At 34.5% G+C, this 18,194-nt stretch overlaps 1 protein-coding gene across 1 annotated transcript in view; it reads right to left on the reverse strand.

The window, feature by feature from the left end:
- Window positions 1-18,194, reverse strand: part of LOC149793789 (uncharacterized) — a 40,999-nt gene that overhangs the window by 12,782 nt on the left and 10,023 nt on the right. Inside the window, exons 8-10 of the mRNA XM_089969054.1 lie at window positions 7,305-7,365; window positions 4,975-5,072; window positions 48-304 (exon numbers count right to left, since the gene is read on the reverse strand). Of these exons, the coding sequence (XP_089825180.1) occupies window positions 48-304; window positions 4,975-5,072; window positions 7,305-7,365 (416 nt within the window). The remainder of the gene's footprint in view (window positions 1-47; window positions 305-4,974; window positions 5,073-7,304; window positions 7,366-18,194) is intronic.

Below are 18,194 nucleotides of genomic sequence, written 5' to 3' on the forward strand. Positions count from 1 at the left end.
TATGATAAGCCTGGTGAGGTAGCGTACAAAATAAATAGTATACTTACCAGTCCCATTCTGTCTCGAATGGACCCAATCGTTTGAGGTATTTGAAAGAACACTACTCCTATAGTTATAGCCGTTATCACGGATTGAAATAATTCATAGAGATGTAAAATTCGCCCACGTGACACTTTAAACGTCCTCCACGATAGCATACGGAATTGCGTCGAGAATGATGTTGGCCATTTCGTTATTCCTTCTAATGTTTCTTTCACCGTTCTCTGGTCCGACAAATCATCGATGGCAATCGGAACGTTAGTACCTCAATATAAAGAAAACAAAATATTTGTTGCCGTACTTAAATAATTTAATATAAACAAATTTATTCACTAATCTGGCGTTTGAATCTGATGGGTAAATTTGAAGTTTTAGTTTGTTATCCAAAGATGTTCCAAGCTACTCAAACCTATGGACTTGTATATTACTGTATTTGTAAGGGAAAACATGAACGAGTAATACTGTACGACCTTGTGAGTGAAGTATTAGTCTGAAATAAAAACGGTTTCATATGTTCCCGTACAAATGCAGTAAACATTTTATTATATACTAATTTCGTTTTCCTACATAAGGCTAAATAATAAAGGAATACACCACCAGAAAACAAAGAAATGCACTTATTCCATATTTCAAAATAATTGTGTGTGTGTGATTTTTAGGATTTTTAGCGTAGCTTTAACAATTTTTCAGTCATATCGCTACGATGTCTGCATTGTGGCAGTTTACAACACATAACATAACATAACATAACATTATATAACATAAAATAACATAATATAATCTGCTAAAACACTACCGTAGATTCATCAATACATATCAACAATATTAATGCGCACATAGCACCGCCCAGCCACTTTTAAACTTCGTAATGCGTACATTAGTTCAAAAAGTTTATTCTCGTTTTTGTTAACTTCAAATTGAAATTTAGAGTCATATTTTGAATGAATAAACATTGAAAAAAAAAAATGTTTCCATTTGAACTTGATTTGACGGAGATTGTGTTCCTGCAGATCCAACACAATTCTGCTTTTCTTCTTATAATAGCCCAAATAAATCAGCTCAATTTACTGCAGAAAGGATCGTTTAATTTCTTTGACATAATAAGACACTTAAAAGGGAGATATAATGCCAATCTAGATAAATTATGCAAGACTGGCATAAATATTCTTTACTTAATTTTGCAATTCCCTTTGTTAAATTTTGTCGACTTATTTATTGCAAAGAATCTGTGCGATATGAATTTGCAATTGCTAAATCCCATCAGACCATACACTATTTGATCACGTCAGTCAACGCATTTTAGCAACTCTATAGACTGATCTCTTTCTTGCTGCTCTAAGGCATTGTTTTTTTTTTTTGTTTTTTTTTAAATAGTCGAATTATTTAACTGTGCTATTTACATAACTTGTTCTAAATCTCGAATGTCTTTAATTTTTTTTTTGACATAATGATGATGTATACGTATTGATAAATGTTATGACTTATGTTGTACAGTACAGCAACCCAAATTTCTTGGTGGAACGACCATGCATGACGGAGTGGAACATGGATTATTCAGGCTTTCATACTGGCTGAAATGGTTTCTGTTTAGGTTTTGTTTAACTTGCACAATGACGGTCATTATTGAGTTAGTTAACTAGTTCGTGCAATTTGTACTCAGTCTGTAACGTATTAAATTACATATTTTCTTTTCATGTTGTAACCTAATAATACACACATTATATGGGAAAGAATGCATTAAATATTACTCATAATTTTCGAAATGAAATACACAATAATCGATTTATCAGCTTACGATATTTCCCCAGATATATGAAGCATGTCATGCAGTCACTCAAACGTATGTCATTTGTTGACGTAAAAAAACAATAAAACATTGAAACTCTTCAAGATCCCTCATCTCTCTCACATACAATACTTATCTACCTCGCGAAGAAAACATGGCTTAAAATTCAAATGTCGATACAGCATTGTAAATTACATTTTACGTTCAGAAACGTTACTGTTATGAAAATATACAATAGTTTATTTCTTTCTAAATATTTTGGCATTTTTCGATAGACATCAAAACCAAATCTTTAGAACAATATCTTCAAGTGTTTACTCGCGATCATAAATAATGTACACGTTGTAAGACTCCAGACGCCTTATGAACAGAGGATACACTTAGATCAAGAAGACATATTTGTTTGTTAATTACCCTGTGCTAAAAAGATGTTTCCCATTGTGGACATTTTTAAAATAACAAATGTGTGTCACAGGATCATTATTTCTGTAGAAAAGTTTACAAAACGCTTACATATAGAATGATCAAAAATATAAATTCTAACAAACACTAAGACCTATGAAAAACATAGACTTACTCAGCTTCTTGCAAAGAGAATATAATAATACTTTACATAAGACTGCATAAATCCCAGTGGTTTCAACATTAGCATGACAGATACTCTACACACCTAAGTCTATTATTGGCATGACAGATACTCTATATACCAAAGTCTATTATTGGCATGACAGATACTATACATACCTAAGTCTATTATTGGCATGACAGATACTCTCCATACCTGTTTATTATTAGCATGACATAATCTTCACGCCTAAGTTTGTTACTGGCATGACAGATACTCTCCATAACTGTTTATTATTAGCATGACATAATCTTCACGCCTAAGTTTGTTATTGGCATGACAGATACTCTCCATACCTAAGTGTATTATTAGCATGACAGATAGTCTCCACGCCTAAGTTTATTATGTCAATGACAGATACTCTCCATACTTAAGTTTGTTATTTGCATGACAGATACTCCTCACGCCTACGTTTGCTATTAGCATGACATATACTCTCCATACCTAAGTTTATTATTAGCATGACAGATAATCTTCACGCCTAAGTTTGTTATTAGCATGACAGATACTCTCCATACCTAAGAGTATTATTAGCATGACAGATACTCTCCATACCTAAGAGTATTATTGGCATGACAGATACTCTCCATACCTAAGAGTATTATTAGCATGACAGATAGTCTCCACGCCTAAGTTTGTTATTGGCATGACATATACTCTCCATACCTAAGTATAATTTTAGCAAGACAGATACTCTTCACCACTAAGTTTGTTATTGGCATGACATATACTCTCCATACCTAAGTTTGTTATTAGCATGACAGATACTCCTCACGCCTAAGTTTGTTATTGGCATGACATATACTCTCCATACCTAAGTTTGTTATTAGCATGACATATACTCTTCACGCCTAAGTTTGTTATTGGCATGACATATTCTCTCCATACCTAAGTTTATTATTAGCATGACAGATAATCTTCACGCCTACGTTTGTTATTAGTATGACAGATACTCTCCATACCTAAGTTTATTATTAGCATGACAGATACTCTCCATACCTAAGTTTAGTATTTGCATGACAGATACTCTTCACGCCTAAGTTTGTTATTAGCATGACAGATACTCCTCACGCCTACGATTGTTATTAGCATGACATATACTCTCCATACCTAAGTGTATTATTAGCACGACATATAGTCTCCACACCTAATTTTATTATTAGCATGAATAGATACTCTCCATACCTAAGTTTGGTATTAGCATGACAGATACTCTCCACGCCTAAGTTTGTTATTATCATGACATATACTCTCCATACCTAAGTATAATTTTAGCAAGACAGATACTCTTCACCACTAAGTTTGTTATTGGCATGACAGATACTATCCATGCCTAAGTTTATTATTAGCATGACAAATACTCTTCACGCCGAAGTTTGTTATTGGCATGACATATACTCTCCATACCTAAGTTTATTATTAGAATGACAGATACTCTGATCGCCTAAGTTTGTTATTAGCATTTATTGTTAGCATGACAGATACTCTCCACGCCTAAGTTTATTATTATTAGCATGACAGATACTCTCCACGCCATAGTTTAATATTACCATGCAGATACTCTCCACGCCTAAGTTTGTTATTGGCATGACAGATACTCTCCCCACCTATGTTTGTCATTATAATGACATATATTCTCCACGCCTAAATGTTGTATTGACATGACAATATCTCTCCACGCCTAATTTTATACTTAACATTGCTGATACTCTACACGCCTAATTTATGAGATGTCTAATCTGACAATCCGTTGTATGCTGTCAATAACTGTTAACAAGAGAAAACAAATCTGACCTATTATTAGATAAATGAAGTAAGTTCAAATACTTCCAACCAAATATAACTTCAAAAATGTAAACCACACATTTAAAGTGGAGCCTGTTGTTTTCTAATTTAAAATAAAATGGGCACTCACCGTTTTGTTCACTAGATCAGAAGGCTTTGTGCTATCTTCGTTACGTGAAACAAGGCAAACACAATTGTTTGTTTTATAGGTGTACCAACACTATTTTAATGCTTTAATCGCTTGAAATTCCCTAATTTCATGAAATAGGTCGTTTTTAGAACTTCTTTTAATAACAATGAAAGGAAATACACTTTGTATTATTTGCACAGACATTGCGGTTATGATGGTTTAATATATTTACTGTTTCAAACGTTGTCGTAAGATTAGACTACCAATTGTTGACGACGACATTGAAAACGACGCTGCAGCTGTTAATTTTCATACCCCTTTGATTTTATGTCTGGCCGAATTGAACGCTAACTGCAAATCCTCCTCTTATTTTCTGTATGAACTTGTAAACATTGGTCAACACAATGTTCTTGTAAGTCAAGTGACAAAGATAGGCACTAATATCAACCAACTTGTGCCATCATCGTTTGTTAATGTGATCTCGTATGCGTTTATAAATATCATTGTCGACACGTAAAAAGCATTCCAAAAAAGATGTGTATTGTCCTAATTTGTTAGTCAAAAAATATATCCCAGAGTTTTGGGAAGAAATGCAAACAAATAACTTACCTCTCTCCTCCATACTAAATGTTTCGTTGGTCACACCTTGGGTTAGATAGTCACTTATACCACTCGGAGAAATTCCATTCAAACAAGATGTGTCATGTCTGTGGAGATGTATAATTGAAAAGTTCTGATCAATATATGTACCAGATTAACAGAGGTTTTCAAACTAAGGGTTTTCTCTGGCTTGGTGATGAAAGCAACTATGGCTGTACCATGAATACATACAAACACAGAAGTTTAACTTGTGTGTGTGTGTGTGTGTATATATATATATATATATATATATATATATATATATATATATATATATATATATATATATATATACCATTCATATGGTGAATCACAGACCTTTCAAGCGCACAGGATCCAGCAAAGGATCACGTGTGTCATGGATTTATTAAGACAATTGCAATAAACTAATAACGAACAGTGCCAAGCTAGTATCTGACTAGCATAAACGATTTCGTCTCTCAATGAGTGTTTAGCAAAGTCAACTAAAAACATAGACAAAACGAAAAAATAAAACACAAAACACGTTGGATTTGCAAAACATTACATGGCTGTTTCTACAGGTTTAAACCTTTACATTTTTTATCTTTAATCTAGGTTATTTCAACTTGTTTCCGATGCTGGAAAATATTTGTTTTGACCTAGAACTCAATGAGCCATAACGACAAGAGTTGTTTTATGTAAATATACGTAAGAGCAAATTATACCCCGGATATTTCACGATTTTAGCAGTAATTATATGTTAGTAGGCACATTTAGAGAATTATTTAATATAGACTGTGTCGGTTGCGAAAGATAATTTTATTTGTTTATGGTTGTCTTTTTCTAGTTTTCGTGGTTGAAACCGGTTGTTTTCAATGTCCTAAGGCAGCGTATCGAGTAAGATTTCTTTTATTTCCTGGTTTCGGAACTCAAGTTAGGGTTGTGAGCAATTGCAATATGTGTTACATCACTGAAACTGTGGTCAGGGGAGACTTATTCTGCGACCGGAATTCTGTACAGTTTCTGTCATCCAATCAGATTTATGAAGGTTGATCCTTTCGTGTAGCTTTTCAGTTTCTCCAACATACTGAAGCATATCGATCTTACATATGATGAGATAAATTACATTTCTGTTTTCCACGTTTTGTTTGGACCATATATGTTAAGTGTTATATATATATATATATATATATATATATATATATATATATATATATATATATATATATATATATATATATATATATATATATATATATATATATATATATATATATATATAGATAGATAGATATAATGTATGCATGATAGTGTGCATGCGTTCTTTTCTATATAATATACTTGCATATGTAGAAAATAAAAAAGGTATACGTGATATATGTATATAATTTGAGTATGTTTACTTACATTCATGTACACAAACATGTGGAAAGGTTGGTACCTAGGTAAATAGCAATTTTGGTTGCTTAGCATACGTACAATCCTCGCTTGTATTTAAGGTCATATCACAACATTAAAAGAAAGCAATCTTCCCCTTCAATTTAAATTAAACTATCGACAAGGAACGGTGCCTCTTAACAAGAATCCATTGGCTGTTAAGCAATGAAATCTGCCTTGTACAGTAACTGAAATGTGATCTCATTAATAACTGGTTATAGTCGGATGCTATTTAGTACGATATTCTCTATATCACGATAAGTGTTTTGTTATTGGCGACTTTAAACCGTTTAGGAAACTTATTTTCTCCTTCTGGGCCAATATCGGTCCAAGAACAAATTTGGATACTACCTTTCCAGCTAGCGACCATTTGTGTACATCGGTCTTTAAAGGCATAATCGGCTTTGAATACGTACATGCATATAAGCGCTATGCATGGACCCTGAATGACCAAAATATAATTCACCGATTCATGTATTGAAAACTAAGCACATACGCTACTAAATGGTGCCCAGGTAATTAATAAATGAAATAACGATTCTTTCCCATAGACTTGCATCTCTGCAACCGATCGTTCCTGAAGGTAGGCAAGTAAAACAATGAACAATATGAGTATTCAACGGATAGTTTATCTTTTAACTGCAAAATCACTGCGATGATGTCACAATTTATTAAATTAACCAACAAAAAACATGGAATCATACTTGGGTACATGCTGTAATTTTGTGCTTACCTAGTAAACTAAGTGATTTTGAAGTTTTGTTATTGCTAGCCTATTTCTAAGAACTTTTGAAGCTGACAACCATGGCGATGCCGTCGATGTTCCACTTTATCTAAATCATTTTTTATAAAAGACGTCAATGCTTTAAGAGGATAATAATAAAATAAAAAATATAATTTACCGTTTCTTAGCAGCATCCGTCAACCGTTTGATCGTGCTTTCATCTGACTTCAATATTCCCACTGAATAATAATAATAATAATAATAATAATAATTGCTTGGTCTCACTCACTTCCAAAGTCTACAGATTTAAAATGTCAGTGACTAAGAATTGAATCAAAGGGGAAATTTTAGCTGCATATCTGAATTCGTCTTTTCTGCTCGGTAAGTGCATATATGTTATAAAGCGGGGATCTCTTCTACTTTCCAAATTATGATGAATGATCTAATTTATTATGGGTAGGGATTCACTGTGGGTTGGGTGGGGGCAATGTTAGTTGCATAAACGCAGTTTTTTCCCCGCTCTATTAAAGCAGATATGGTTATAAGTTAGGAATCTCAATAGTTTATAAGTTATGAACCAGGCGACACAAAATCTGACGCTCATGTACCGCAGGGAATTCATTATGTCACCTGTTGACACTTCAGTCTGTCATCAAAAGCGCTAATTATCAGACATACTGATCTAATAGTGTGTCTGTTCTTTTAAATACAGCCACCACCATCTGCTATATCAATATTCTAAAATTCTTGGGAACATCTATGAACCACATATCCAAAATAAGTGAAGTAATTATATTTAACTGTGTAGGAGACGTTGTTCGAAAGTACAAACACAAACACGCCTAAACGCGCTGGATTACATGATAATTACATTCTCTCCGAAAAGAGTTACAATAATAATAATAATAATAATAATAACAGCAACAATAATAATAATAATAATAATAATAATAATAATAATTATTATTATTATTATTATTATTATTATTATTATTATTAAATGTTAGCCTTGTGAAATAGTTATAAGACATCACGCTAGTAGTAATAGCAGTTACATTATCACACGTAGTTATGATATTCGCTGAAAGCTGAGATACTACTACTACTAATGTACCTATGACAGCAAAAGGGCGTAGATGACCAAAAAGCGGCATCGGCACACCCACCCACCCAAATCAAGGCCTCATTTTACATTCAGGGCCTTGTAAGAGTGTTGGTTTTATTTGTAGCAATGTTAATTTAATTGTTACCAAAGGTCTTAACCGAGCCTTGTATAAAATAGCAGAACGAAATGACCGCGACAAGGTTGATTGATGCTGAATATCTATTGAATAACCTTTTTGGGTAGTTGTTAAAGGTTTTTTCCATTGTGTGTGAACATATCCCCTGGCGAATCACTAAGTGCTAAACGAAATGTTAGACGTCAGAATGAAATTATAGAGATTCAGAGGACTGTCAAGGCTGAATTTCAATTTTATAATCAAGCTTACATCCACTAACTGAACCCCGCACACCAAAAAAATGACCACCCTTGTTTGGGTTCGGGAGGAGACCCAGGCAAGTTCACCTGGATTAAGTTTAACAAGTTTACAATTACCAATTCAATGATATTCAAGCTTTTCCAATCGCCCGCAGGCACCCATCACCCACTTTTAATATTTTGTAACGCCGATAATTTGTTAGTCGCGTGTTACTTAAATAGAGCTTAAAGTAAGTTTCCACATGGTTATATGTTTTATAACTCTATATAAAGTGGTATTATCCGACACGTCGATACTGTGGTACAGTAATATTTGCGTCAAGTATAAGATCGATTACTGCACAAGCCATGCTATATATAAAAGCGGTTCTGTTTTCAGAGAATCGTCGATAATGTATCAGTACATTCGCACTCATTTATTTTTTATATTTTTTTTTTTTGAGGGGGGCACCAGACATATGCCAACCCCACATTTCCAAAACAAGAAAAGGTTGCTATGTGTTCCTGTCTCCCCCGAAGGTGTGTATGTTTGTATTATTTATAGTAGGATTTTAATCAAAAATGTTATTGAATTTTTGATGGGGTATTTAATCCCTAGTGTGTGTTATCTAAAGGGATGTTCATCCGACACTGGGTTGTATCCCCGATTTCGAAATTCCTTCCCTTATGTGTTTGGTGATCTTTGCCTGAGATCCCTAAGTACCGTGTATGCTGTATGAATTTGCTATGTGTATGTGTGCTAGTCCTATATGTTTATAGGCTGGGACGGCCTTTATTGTCGAATTTCCCCAGTTGTCCTATCTTGCATTCATAGGATATTTATTTCATTAAATATTTAGACTGAGTTTTCGAAATTTGGTAGAGAAAACGGTGTGATATTTGTTTTTATAAAAGACACTTATTGTTTTGAGTGATGTGTCATATGTGTCGTTTCCTCTCTACTTTTATTGAATGAGAGTCTCGTCCGATAAAGGTTCCGCATTTTCCTTTATTTTCTGGATGTTTCGCCTTTAGAGGAGTGTAGCTCTCTCCTTTATTGAAAGTGTAATTGAAAGTTCCAAAAGTTATAACTTGCATTTATGTGTTAGTTAAGTTAGTATTGTTAGACTTGTTCTTCTTTAAATGTTACTATTTCCCCATGTTTCTGTTATGTTTGTCCATATCCAATGCATGGGTTTTTCTGTCACTACTTCGCAGGCCTGTCCACTTCGCGTAGCGCCTTGTGACTTAGCCCTGCGACGTCTATGCAACATACTTCTCCCACGTAGAGGTTCCCTGTATCCCTTACTAACAAAAAACGTCAAAGAAAGAAAAACAATCGTTTTTCTCTTATATGTTTGGGTTGAAGGTCTTTTTTAAGTTGGGGTTGAAAGCATGTTTTATCTGCAGGGAAATATTAGTCGCGCGGTGGGGCAGGGTTCGGCTCGCATCTGCGTTACTGCTATCGGTACTACCGAAACCATCCCCCGCCTCCCCCTCGAGATCGTAGATATGGTGTTTATTTTCTATTTGGTTTTCTTATTTAAAACACTTAATCACTTGTCCGCAGGATATCATAGTTGTTATTATGCAGTCTATTATTTTTAAAATAGTTTTGTTATCACAATCCATATCTAAATATAAAATATTATTTCTATGATACTTGTATTTTTTACAAATTTACATTATTACCCTGATCCTATTATTTTTGTTTTTGTCGCATTGGGCCATCATATGTAGTTTGGTGAAACTGGCCTTTTCACATAGCGGACATTTTGGCATTTCCCTAATCGTACGACATTGTATTGCTTCTTCGCCTGTAAGCCAGGCGTTGTGTAAATATTTAAAGATGATACTTTGTGTTTTTAAAGATTTTATTTTTTCCCAGTTTTTCCAAGTTTTGGTCGAGTTTATCCCCCAGTTTTCCTGCTCTACTCTACAGTTTATATATTTCGTTACTTCTTTTCTAATCCATGCATAACTTTCGCTTACTTCTAATTTCCATAGTTCAGTTTTATCCCCGTTTTAAAAGTATTTCTTTAATATATTTGAATTTTCGTGGTACTTCTAATTTTTTGGTTAATTTATTATTTTTATATATTTCTGGTCGGTTTCTCAGAGTGAAGCCGAACCAGCAAATGTTTAGTGCTTCCCAAGCTGTAGTTGGGTCTGGTTGTATTTTTTAAAATCTATTAATTCTGTTTGTTAGATTAAGTAGTAGAGGGCTTGGCAAACCCACGCCCCATCTACTTTTGTCTCTATATAACGTTTCTTTTTTTATGTAATGCGTTTTAAAATTCCAGACATAGTCTATTATATCTTTGTCTATCTTGTTTAAAATTTTGTTATCTACGTCTATTGGTTTAATCATATAGTTTATGCTTGAATATAAATATGTCTTTGCCAGTTGGGCTCGTTCCATAATGCATAGTGGCACCATGGCGCAGATATCCACATTTCCCTTTATTTTTTTTGATAATTTGTTTGTAGTTTTCTATTGTTTCTTTTTTCCCAAAGTGCACCCCTAGAGCTTTTACCGCATCTCTCAGTAGGTGGGGTGTAGTCCAGGGTGGTTGCCCCTCCAGTTTCCTATTTTTAAGATTTTCGTCTTGTCGTGATTAATTTGTCAGCCCGACGCTTTACCGAATTTTTCAAATTCTACTTTTAACTATTTGTAACATCTTCCCTCTCTTATAAAGTTAGTGCAATCGTCTGCATGTTGGAGCATTTTTAATTATTTTTTTAGGTTAGGTATTTGTATGCCTTGTATATCTGGGTTATTTCTTTTCTTGTGGCTTAGGATTTATATTGCCATTTCGTATAATAGCATCGATAGTGGACATCCTTGTCTCATTGATCGTTGTATTTCAAATTCTTTCGTATATTTTCAATTTACCTGTACACATGAAGCTATCCTGTGTATAGGATTTCAATACATTTTCGGAAATTCGGTCCGAAGCCAAATGTTTCTAAAACCTTCTGTATATAGTTATGTTCTAATCGGTCAAAAGCTTTTTCTTGGTTGAAGAGTACCATGGCACCCTTCGCACCTGTTTCATTTATATAGTCTATTACGGTTTTGATATTTAGAATGTTATTTTGTATATCCCTCCCTTTTCCTCCACAAGTTTGGTTTACATTGATTATTTTGTTTATCCCACCCTTTAGCCTGTTTGTTAGTATTTTACTTAAAATTTTATAATCTGTATTTAAAAGCGATATAGGTCTCCCTTTCTTTATTTCAGCTCTTTCTCCTTTCCCTTTATATATGATTGTAATAATCCCTTCCCTCATTGATTTAGACATGTGTTGTTTGCTTAAAAATATATTGTTAAATAAGGCGTTGAGGTTCGACGTTAGTTCACCGTGGAATTTTTGATAGAATTCCACGGTGAGTGCATCTTTTTCTGGTGATTTTTTCTTAGGGAAGCTATATTTTTATTTATTTCTTCATCTGAGATGGCATCATCACATATGTCTCTATGTTCTGATGATATCGTCATACATTCAACATTGTTTAGATAGCTGTCGATTGTGATGGAGTGTGTATTCTGTGTAGTGCAGAGGTCTTTGTAATAGCTAAAAATATTGTTCAAAACTTCTTCCTTTTTCGTGTAAATTACATTGTTTATTTTTATTTTATTTAGAGATTTTTCGCCCCTTTTTCGAAATTCTTCCCGTTTATATAGAATATTTGCTTTATTGTCTAATTCTGTAAATTTTTCCGCCCTTATTTTTCTCCCTTGATTCTCATCTTCCTCGATTTTTTTTTATTTTGTCTGTCAGTTCCTTTTTTTCGTCCTAGTTTAGCATCTTTTTTAGGGTTGAATTAAGTTCATATTTGTCTTTTTTAGTTTCTCTGTTCGTCTGTTTGAATATTGGATCGAAATTCTTTTTATTCTATTTTTTTAAAGTATCCCACTCGTTTATTATATTTATAGTTTCTTCATATTGGAAAGTTTCAATTTCTTTTTTTATTAATTCTATATATTTATTTTCATATAAGATTTTGTTGTTCAGTTTCCATACTCCTGGCCCCCATTTTATCCTTTTCCTGACCCTTAGAGCCGTTGTGACCATATAGTGATCTGATAGCTTGGTATTAGTTATGGCTGAGTTGATATAGGTTGAAGGATCGTAGAAATTTCCATAAAATTTGTCGATTCAGCTAGCTTTGTTTTGTTTGTAATTGAAAGTGAATTCTCTTCTTAATATGTTGAGTTCTCTGTAAATGTCATGCAACTGATGTTTATTCAATAAGTTTATCATTTCGGTCCTGTATATTTTGTCGCTAGTTGTTAAGTCAGTCGTTCTGCCAATTTCGTCCCCTACCCAGTTGAAATCTCCCCCATTATTCAATTTTCCATTGAATAAAGTTGTAGATAGTTTGTTAAATTTTCGATAAAATTTAGTTTTTTAGTTCTGTTTGCTGGCATATACACATTTATCATATGCCAGTTTAACATTTTTACATGTATCAAGCGACCTTTGAAAAACTCTAACTCCTCTATCTTTTCCCAGCTTAACCCCCGGTTTATTTTTGATTATCGTTGCTGCTCCTTCTCTGATATAATTACTAATATAATCATTACTATAACTATTGCATTTAGCTTGTCTTCAAGTAGAAAGTTTAGCTCGGGTGTAATTCCATTGTGCCTTTCTTGTATCAACATTACGTCAAAGTTTGTTTCTTTGGTTATTTTTCTGCTTTCGCCTTGTCTATCCCGTTGCTGTTGATAGTAGCGATTCGGAAGTTTGGTTCTTCCATTTTTGCTTCAATTCGCAGGTGCCGCATCACTTTATGTAAACTGATTCTCCTTATCTTCTAGTTACGATATATATTTTTTTAGTTTAGTTTTTTATGGGGCTCTTGGTTGCCTCCGTAGCCTCATTTGATGGGTTATTTTCTGTAGTTTGTGAGTTGTACATTTTTGATTCATTGTCGTTGTCGTTCGCAATTATTGAACACAGAAATAATTTTAAAAAATACACAGATAATGTATTAAGTATCTGAAACATTTTAAAATTAATCCTGTTCTATTATGTATATCGTAACATGTATTGATTTTTGCATGAGCGTGCTGCGTGTTATTGTTAGCAGGTCAATTTAGCTTAGGCTTATTTTTAGCTGGGCTTGACACGTGGCATGGGCAGTGTCTAAATTGTGAGTCGATTCAGCATTCCGGCAATTCGCTTTAGCTGGAAAAATACATTACGTTACTGGACATGCTGAAATTTTATTTTCTGATTAAGCAGCTTTGACGCGGATGCGTTAGCTGCACCATCTGCGACAAGATGTAATAATTTTGTGTTAATATCAAATTATTTTCCTTCAGAATATATTTATTTTATTTTCTTCTCTGGGTTTGTGTGTGTGTGTGTGTGTGTGTGTAGGATTTGTAACGTAGCTTTACCAATTTTTTCCAGGGCATGGTCGATAACAAGGTTAACATTTATCACACCATTGCAACATTCGTAAATAAATATGTAAGCATACAAGGTACTTGCTTTTTCCTGCTGGAAAAATTAATACTGAATATTAGTTAATCTGTATTTTTGACCTACTCAATATATAGTTTTGTTATTTTAGTGTCTTACAACACCGGCTCTGCTCGTTTTGTAATTAGTAAATATTGGATGACACTTAAATTCATCGAGATCAATCTCTTTCTCAGCTACATATATACATTTCTCCTTTTCTAATATAATATTTATTTCAGCAGAGGAATATCTTTCGAGATAGTTTTCTGCGTTTTTAATTTGTTTTGTCATCGGCAGTGTTTTGTTTGTCACAATATCGTTTATGCACTCGATATTTTCGTCCACCACAAGATACATAAACGTGTTCTCCCCTTGACTCTAGCACCTCATTTCATATATGGTTCCACTCCAGTACTGGAACGGCGAACACTGGCCATGTGATAAGCATAGTACTCACCAGAGCATTTTTGCTCCTCTCATATTAAAGTATTTTGATGAAGTTCAATTAAAGAAAATACTTTTCTTATATATTAGAATGAGTAATTATACAGTGGCAAAGCATGTACGAGAACTGTAACTTAAAGTAAATGGTACAAAACCAGCTTTTCTAAGGTCGAAAATGGTACAAGCAAAATCATGAAAAGAAAATAAAAGAATAAATTATTAACCGCGAGGGAAATAGAGAGATTATTAACAAATTAACCACAAGCTATCACTATATTTGACTTCGAAAGATTACCAGGTGAAAAATCAATGTCAACCATTTCAGCTGTAATTACACGAATTTATCAGAATGGCCAAAAATGAATTTAATCAAGATGGTGCGTCTCGTGTTTTATTTTCATTCTCAACATTATGGATATATCACGATGGTATTTTCGTTGATTGCACCATGAACGACAAACGGGCAGTGATTATTGTTATTAATCTTGCAGACAACAAACGATATCTATTTAGAATAAAATGTATTGTCGAACATGTTAGCCAAAATGACCCAACGTGGATTATTCGTGATAAACTAGACCGTTTTAAGGCATCCCGGCCGGATAAAAATGTCGTCAGCGTGAACTAAAAATTCTAACCAGGCACGTTTACAGGAATAGAAAACCTATATTACAATAATGCGTATCCAGTGTCCGCTGTTGTTTAAGCACTTTTCCTTTTGAATGATCCGAATAGTAATGATCTTGTCCCATGGAGAACAGGCAAATTATGTGGTTCAGCATGTCAGAGAACAATTTTTAAAGGCGCGACGTGAAAACGGACTAACAGAATCCCAAACAAAAATGATAATCGAATGGGAAATTCTCTTATCAACCATGTTAAATAAATGACGTAGCTATAAAGGAAAACAGGATTAAAATATCCGATCGTGGTAAAAACAATAAAAACCTAGATTTTGTGTGATTCCGGCAAATATTGATGCAAAAGAGCCCTAATAGCTAAATTCGATCAAAACAGTAACGCCTGAACTGAATAAGTAGCAACGTTTCTACCAGAAAGAACAGCTAGATTGTTTGACGGCTATATTTTAAGGAGCTTTATAACATTAGCGAGCCCGACCCTGTATCAATCTGGCATTTCAGTGTGACGACGCAGATACATCTGCTACAGATGAATCAATACTTGATCAATTTGTGCTATCATCTGGTGTACGTCATCGGAAAGAATATCTTTAATGTGCGATGACAGAGATAGCGGTAAATATTTGACGGCGACGTGATGAATTACTCAATAACTCTTTTTACTACGTTGTCTGCTGTGGCGTTTGTAGCACAATAAATTAAAATGTATGGCGTACAACTCCAAAAGAATTTATCGATGATATATCACCATCTTGCCTCGAGTTTGGACATGGCGGTCTCTGAAGCACAATTTAAATCAGCCTATATGATCTCAGTTGACAATGTGACATTTTACTCGGCTAGATTTCATGGATACGCCGAATGACAGCCGTATTTTGAACGGTTCGATCATCCAACAGACGAAATGACTAAAGTAGCAATAAACGGCAAACTTCCGACAGACTACGATTTTACCGGATTTGCGGATATTAAAACATTCGAGTTCTCAACGAGCACTTATCCGGTTGTACTTGCCTGATTTGATGATGATTTCAATAGACCGACCCAAAATTAATTTCAACGACTATTGAGCAAAAGATCAGCGTGGCTGAGATCCAATAGAGCTAGTAAGATATATGCTTGACGCCAAGATCCTTACATCGCTGACTGTAACTTGTGCGATAATTTCGTACAGGCTGGTGTGGACAGTTTGGCTTCATCAAGATGATAAAGATATTTGCAGAAAATTACCGGTAAGCTTACATTTTCTGTGTCATCTGATAATAATTTCCGCTGAACACGATTAATCATGGGCCCAGCAGAGCTTGATTTTGTGATCGCAGATACAACGTCGGGGAGAGGTATATTGATGTCACGTCACAGAAGAATAGAATAAATATTAGCGCGATAGTCAGCTAGTACGACGGAGAGTCGCAGCAGTTCACTCATTTGAGATCTTCGATTCTCGCATATTCGTAAATATTATCAACCGTTTTCCATAGGATGCTGCTAGAGTTGCCAAAGATTAATTTTATATAAGTCGATCAAAAATGGATCTTCTAAACCATTTATATAAGACGATGCTAGCTGGGATCGTTGCAGAATCTGTATAGGATTATCTTATTTCCGAAACGATAAATTCGTTAGTCGCAGGGGCTAACAATCTAATACATCACTATCTGAATTGGCATCGATCGCATCGAATGTCAAAGTTAGCATATTTGGCAGTATGATGAGTTACGAAAATAGCCCAACTGCGTAGAGATATGTATGATAACCCAGACGCGTCGTCGAAGCCCCTACATGCTCGTCCAACGATACTCCCTAGCACGCTAAAGGAAAAATCATCGGGTACAAAGCTGTAAAGATAATATCCCTGCTGCTGCTGCATGTGAGACACTTGCCCAGACGTGGCATAACTACCGTTGATTGCGTCACAGATCAGATTTAAAGAATCGTCCACAAGATATTAAACAGGCTGTACATGACGACCACCATCTGTTGAATCTTTGTTATGTCAGAGAATATGTGGAAGGCCTTTTAATTTCTCCCGTGCCTCATAGATCTTCGAAAATATTCTTCATTTATGTTTTTGATATCCCGCTTCATTATATTGGTATCCAATACGGGTAGTTTGAACATTGGCTATTGGTCTTCTGTGAGTTTAGTATGATTAATAAACTTCTTTTCATAATTGGGATTATTACTGGTAAATCCGACAAACATTCCCTTAGAAACGAAGCATCATTATTCACATGTTTCATCTGTTTTATTGTACTTATTCATTTTCGTTAAGACCATCATTCGGATATTCAATCATATCCAGCGGAAACAGCGCTTGTAGATTGCGCTGTGTGTTTTCATATTCCTGAGCTATCCCGCTGCCGATTTCTTCCAGTTGAGGAAATGGTATGCACCTATCCAGATAATGTAGTATTCTCCTATCCTTAGATATGACTCCTCCAAGGACGAGTATCCGGTACTTTGGAGTATTTATTAAGCTAAATTCTCTCGTTCAATAATCAGATCGAGATTGCGTTGCTTCTGGTGATATAGTATAAATCTGTGCTGCCAGAGGATATCCCAAGAGGTGTTCGTATCCTCGATTTATATATATCAACAGCGTAATTAGATTCAACGGAATCCTTCGCTGGTATTTCAATAAAGACGCTCAGCGTTGGGTCATTTACTTTGAAAGCAATCTTTGATTCTTTTCCCGTTATAGGTTTGATTCTACGTTGAAGTTCGTCATTGATTTGTTCCATTGATACGATCCTGTTGGAAAATAAAACAACTTCCCAGAGGATGCCCGTTGCATCAGTTCTGGTTTTACGCGAGAATATCAGCGAATTATTAGCGTCTAATCCACAAAGTGATTTTTGCTATTATTTAGCAAATTATAATAAAGTCGTAATTGGGCAGGTGCGATCTCAAGTGACCGATCTTTAAGCGCTTTTAACGGTGTTGGAAACCTAATACTGACTTCCGGCCGCGATAACTTCACTGATATCATCTTGGTTGTTAGCCGAGTTGCGTTACAGCTTGTACATTCTATATTATTTGT

This window comes from Sinohyriopsis cumingii, chromosome 8 (genome assembly GCF_028554795.1).
Source record: "Sinohyriopsis cumingii isolate HCF-2022 chromosome 8, ASM2855479v2, whole genome shotgun sequence".
NCBI lineage: Eukaryota > Metazoa > Mollusca > Bivalvia > Unionida > Unionidae > Sinohyriopsis > Sinohyriopsis cumingii.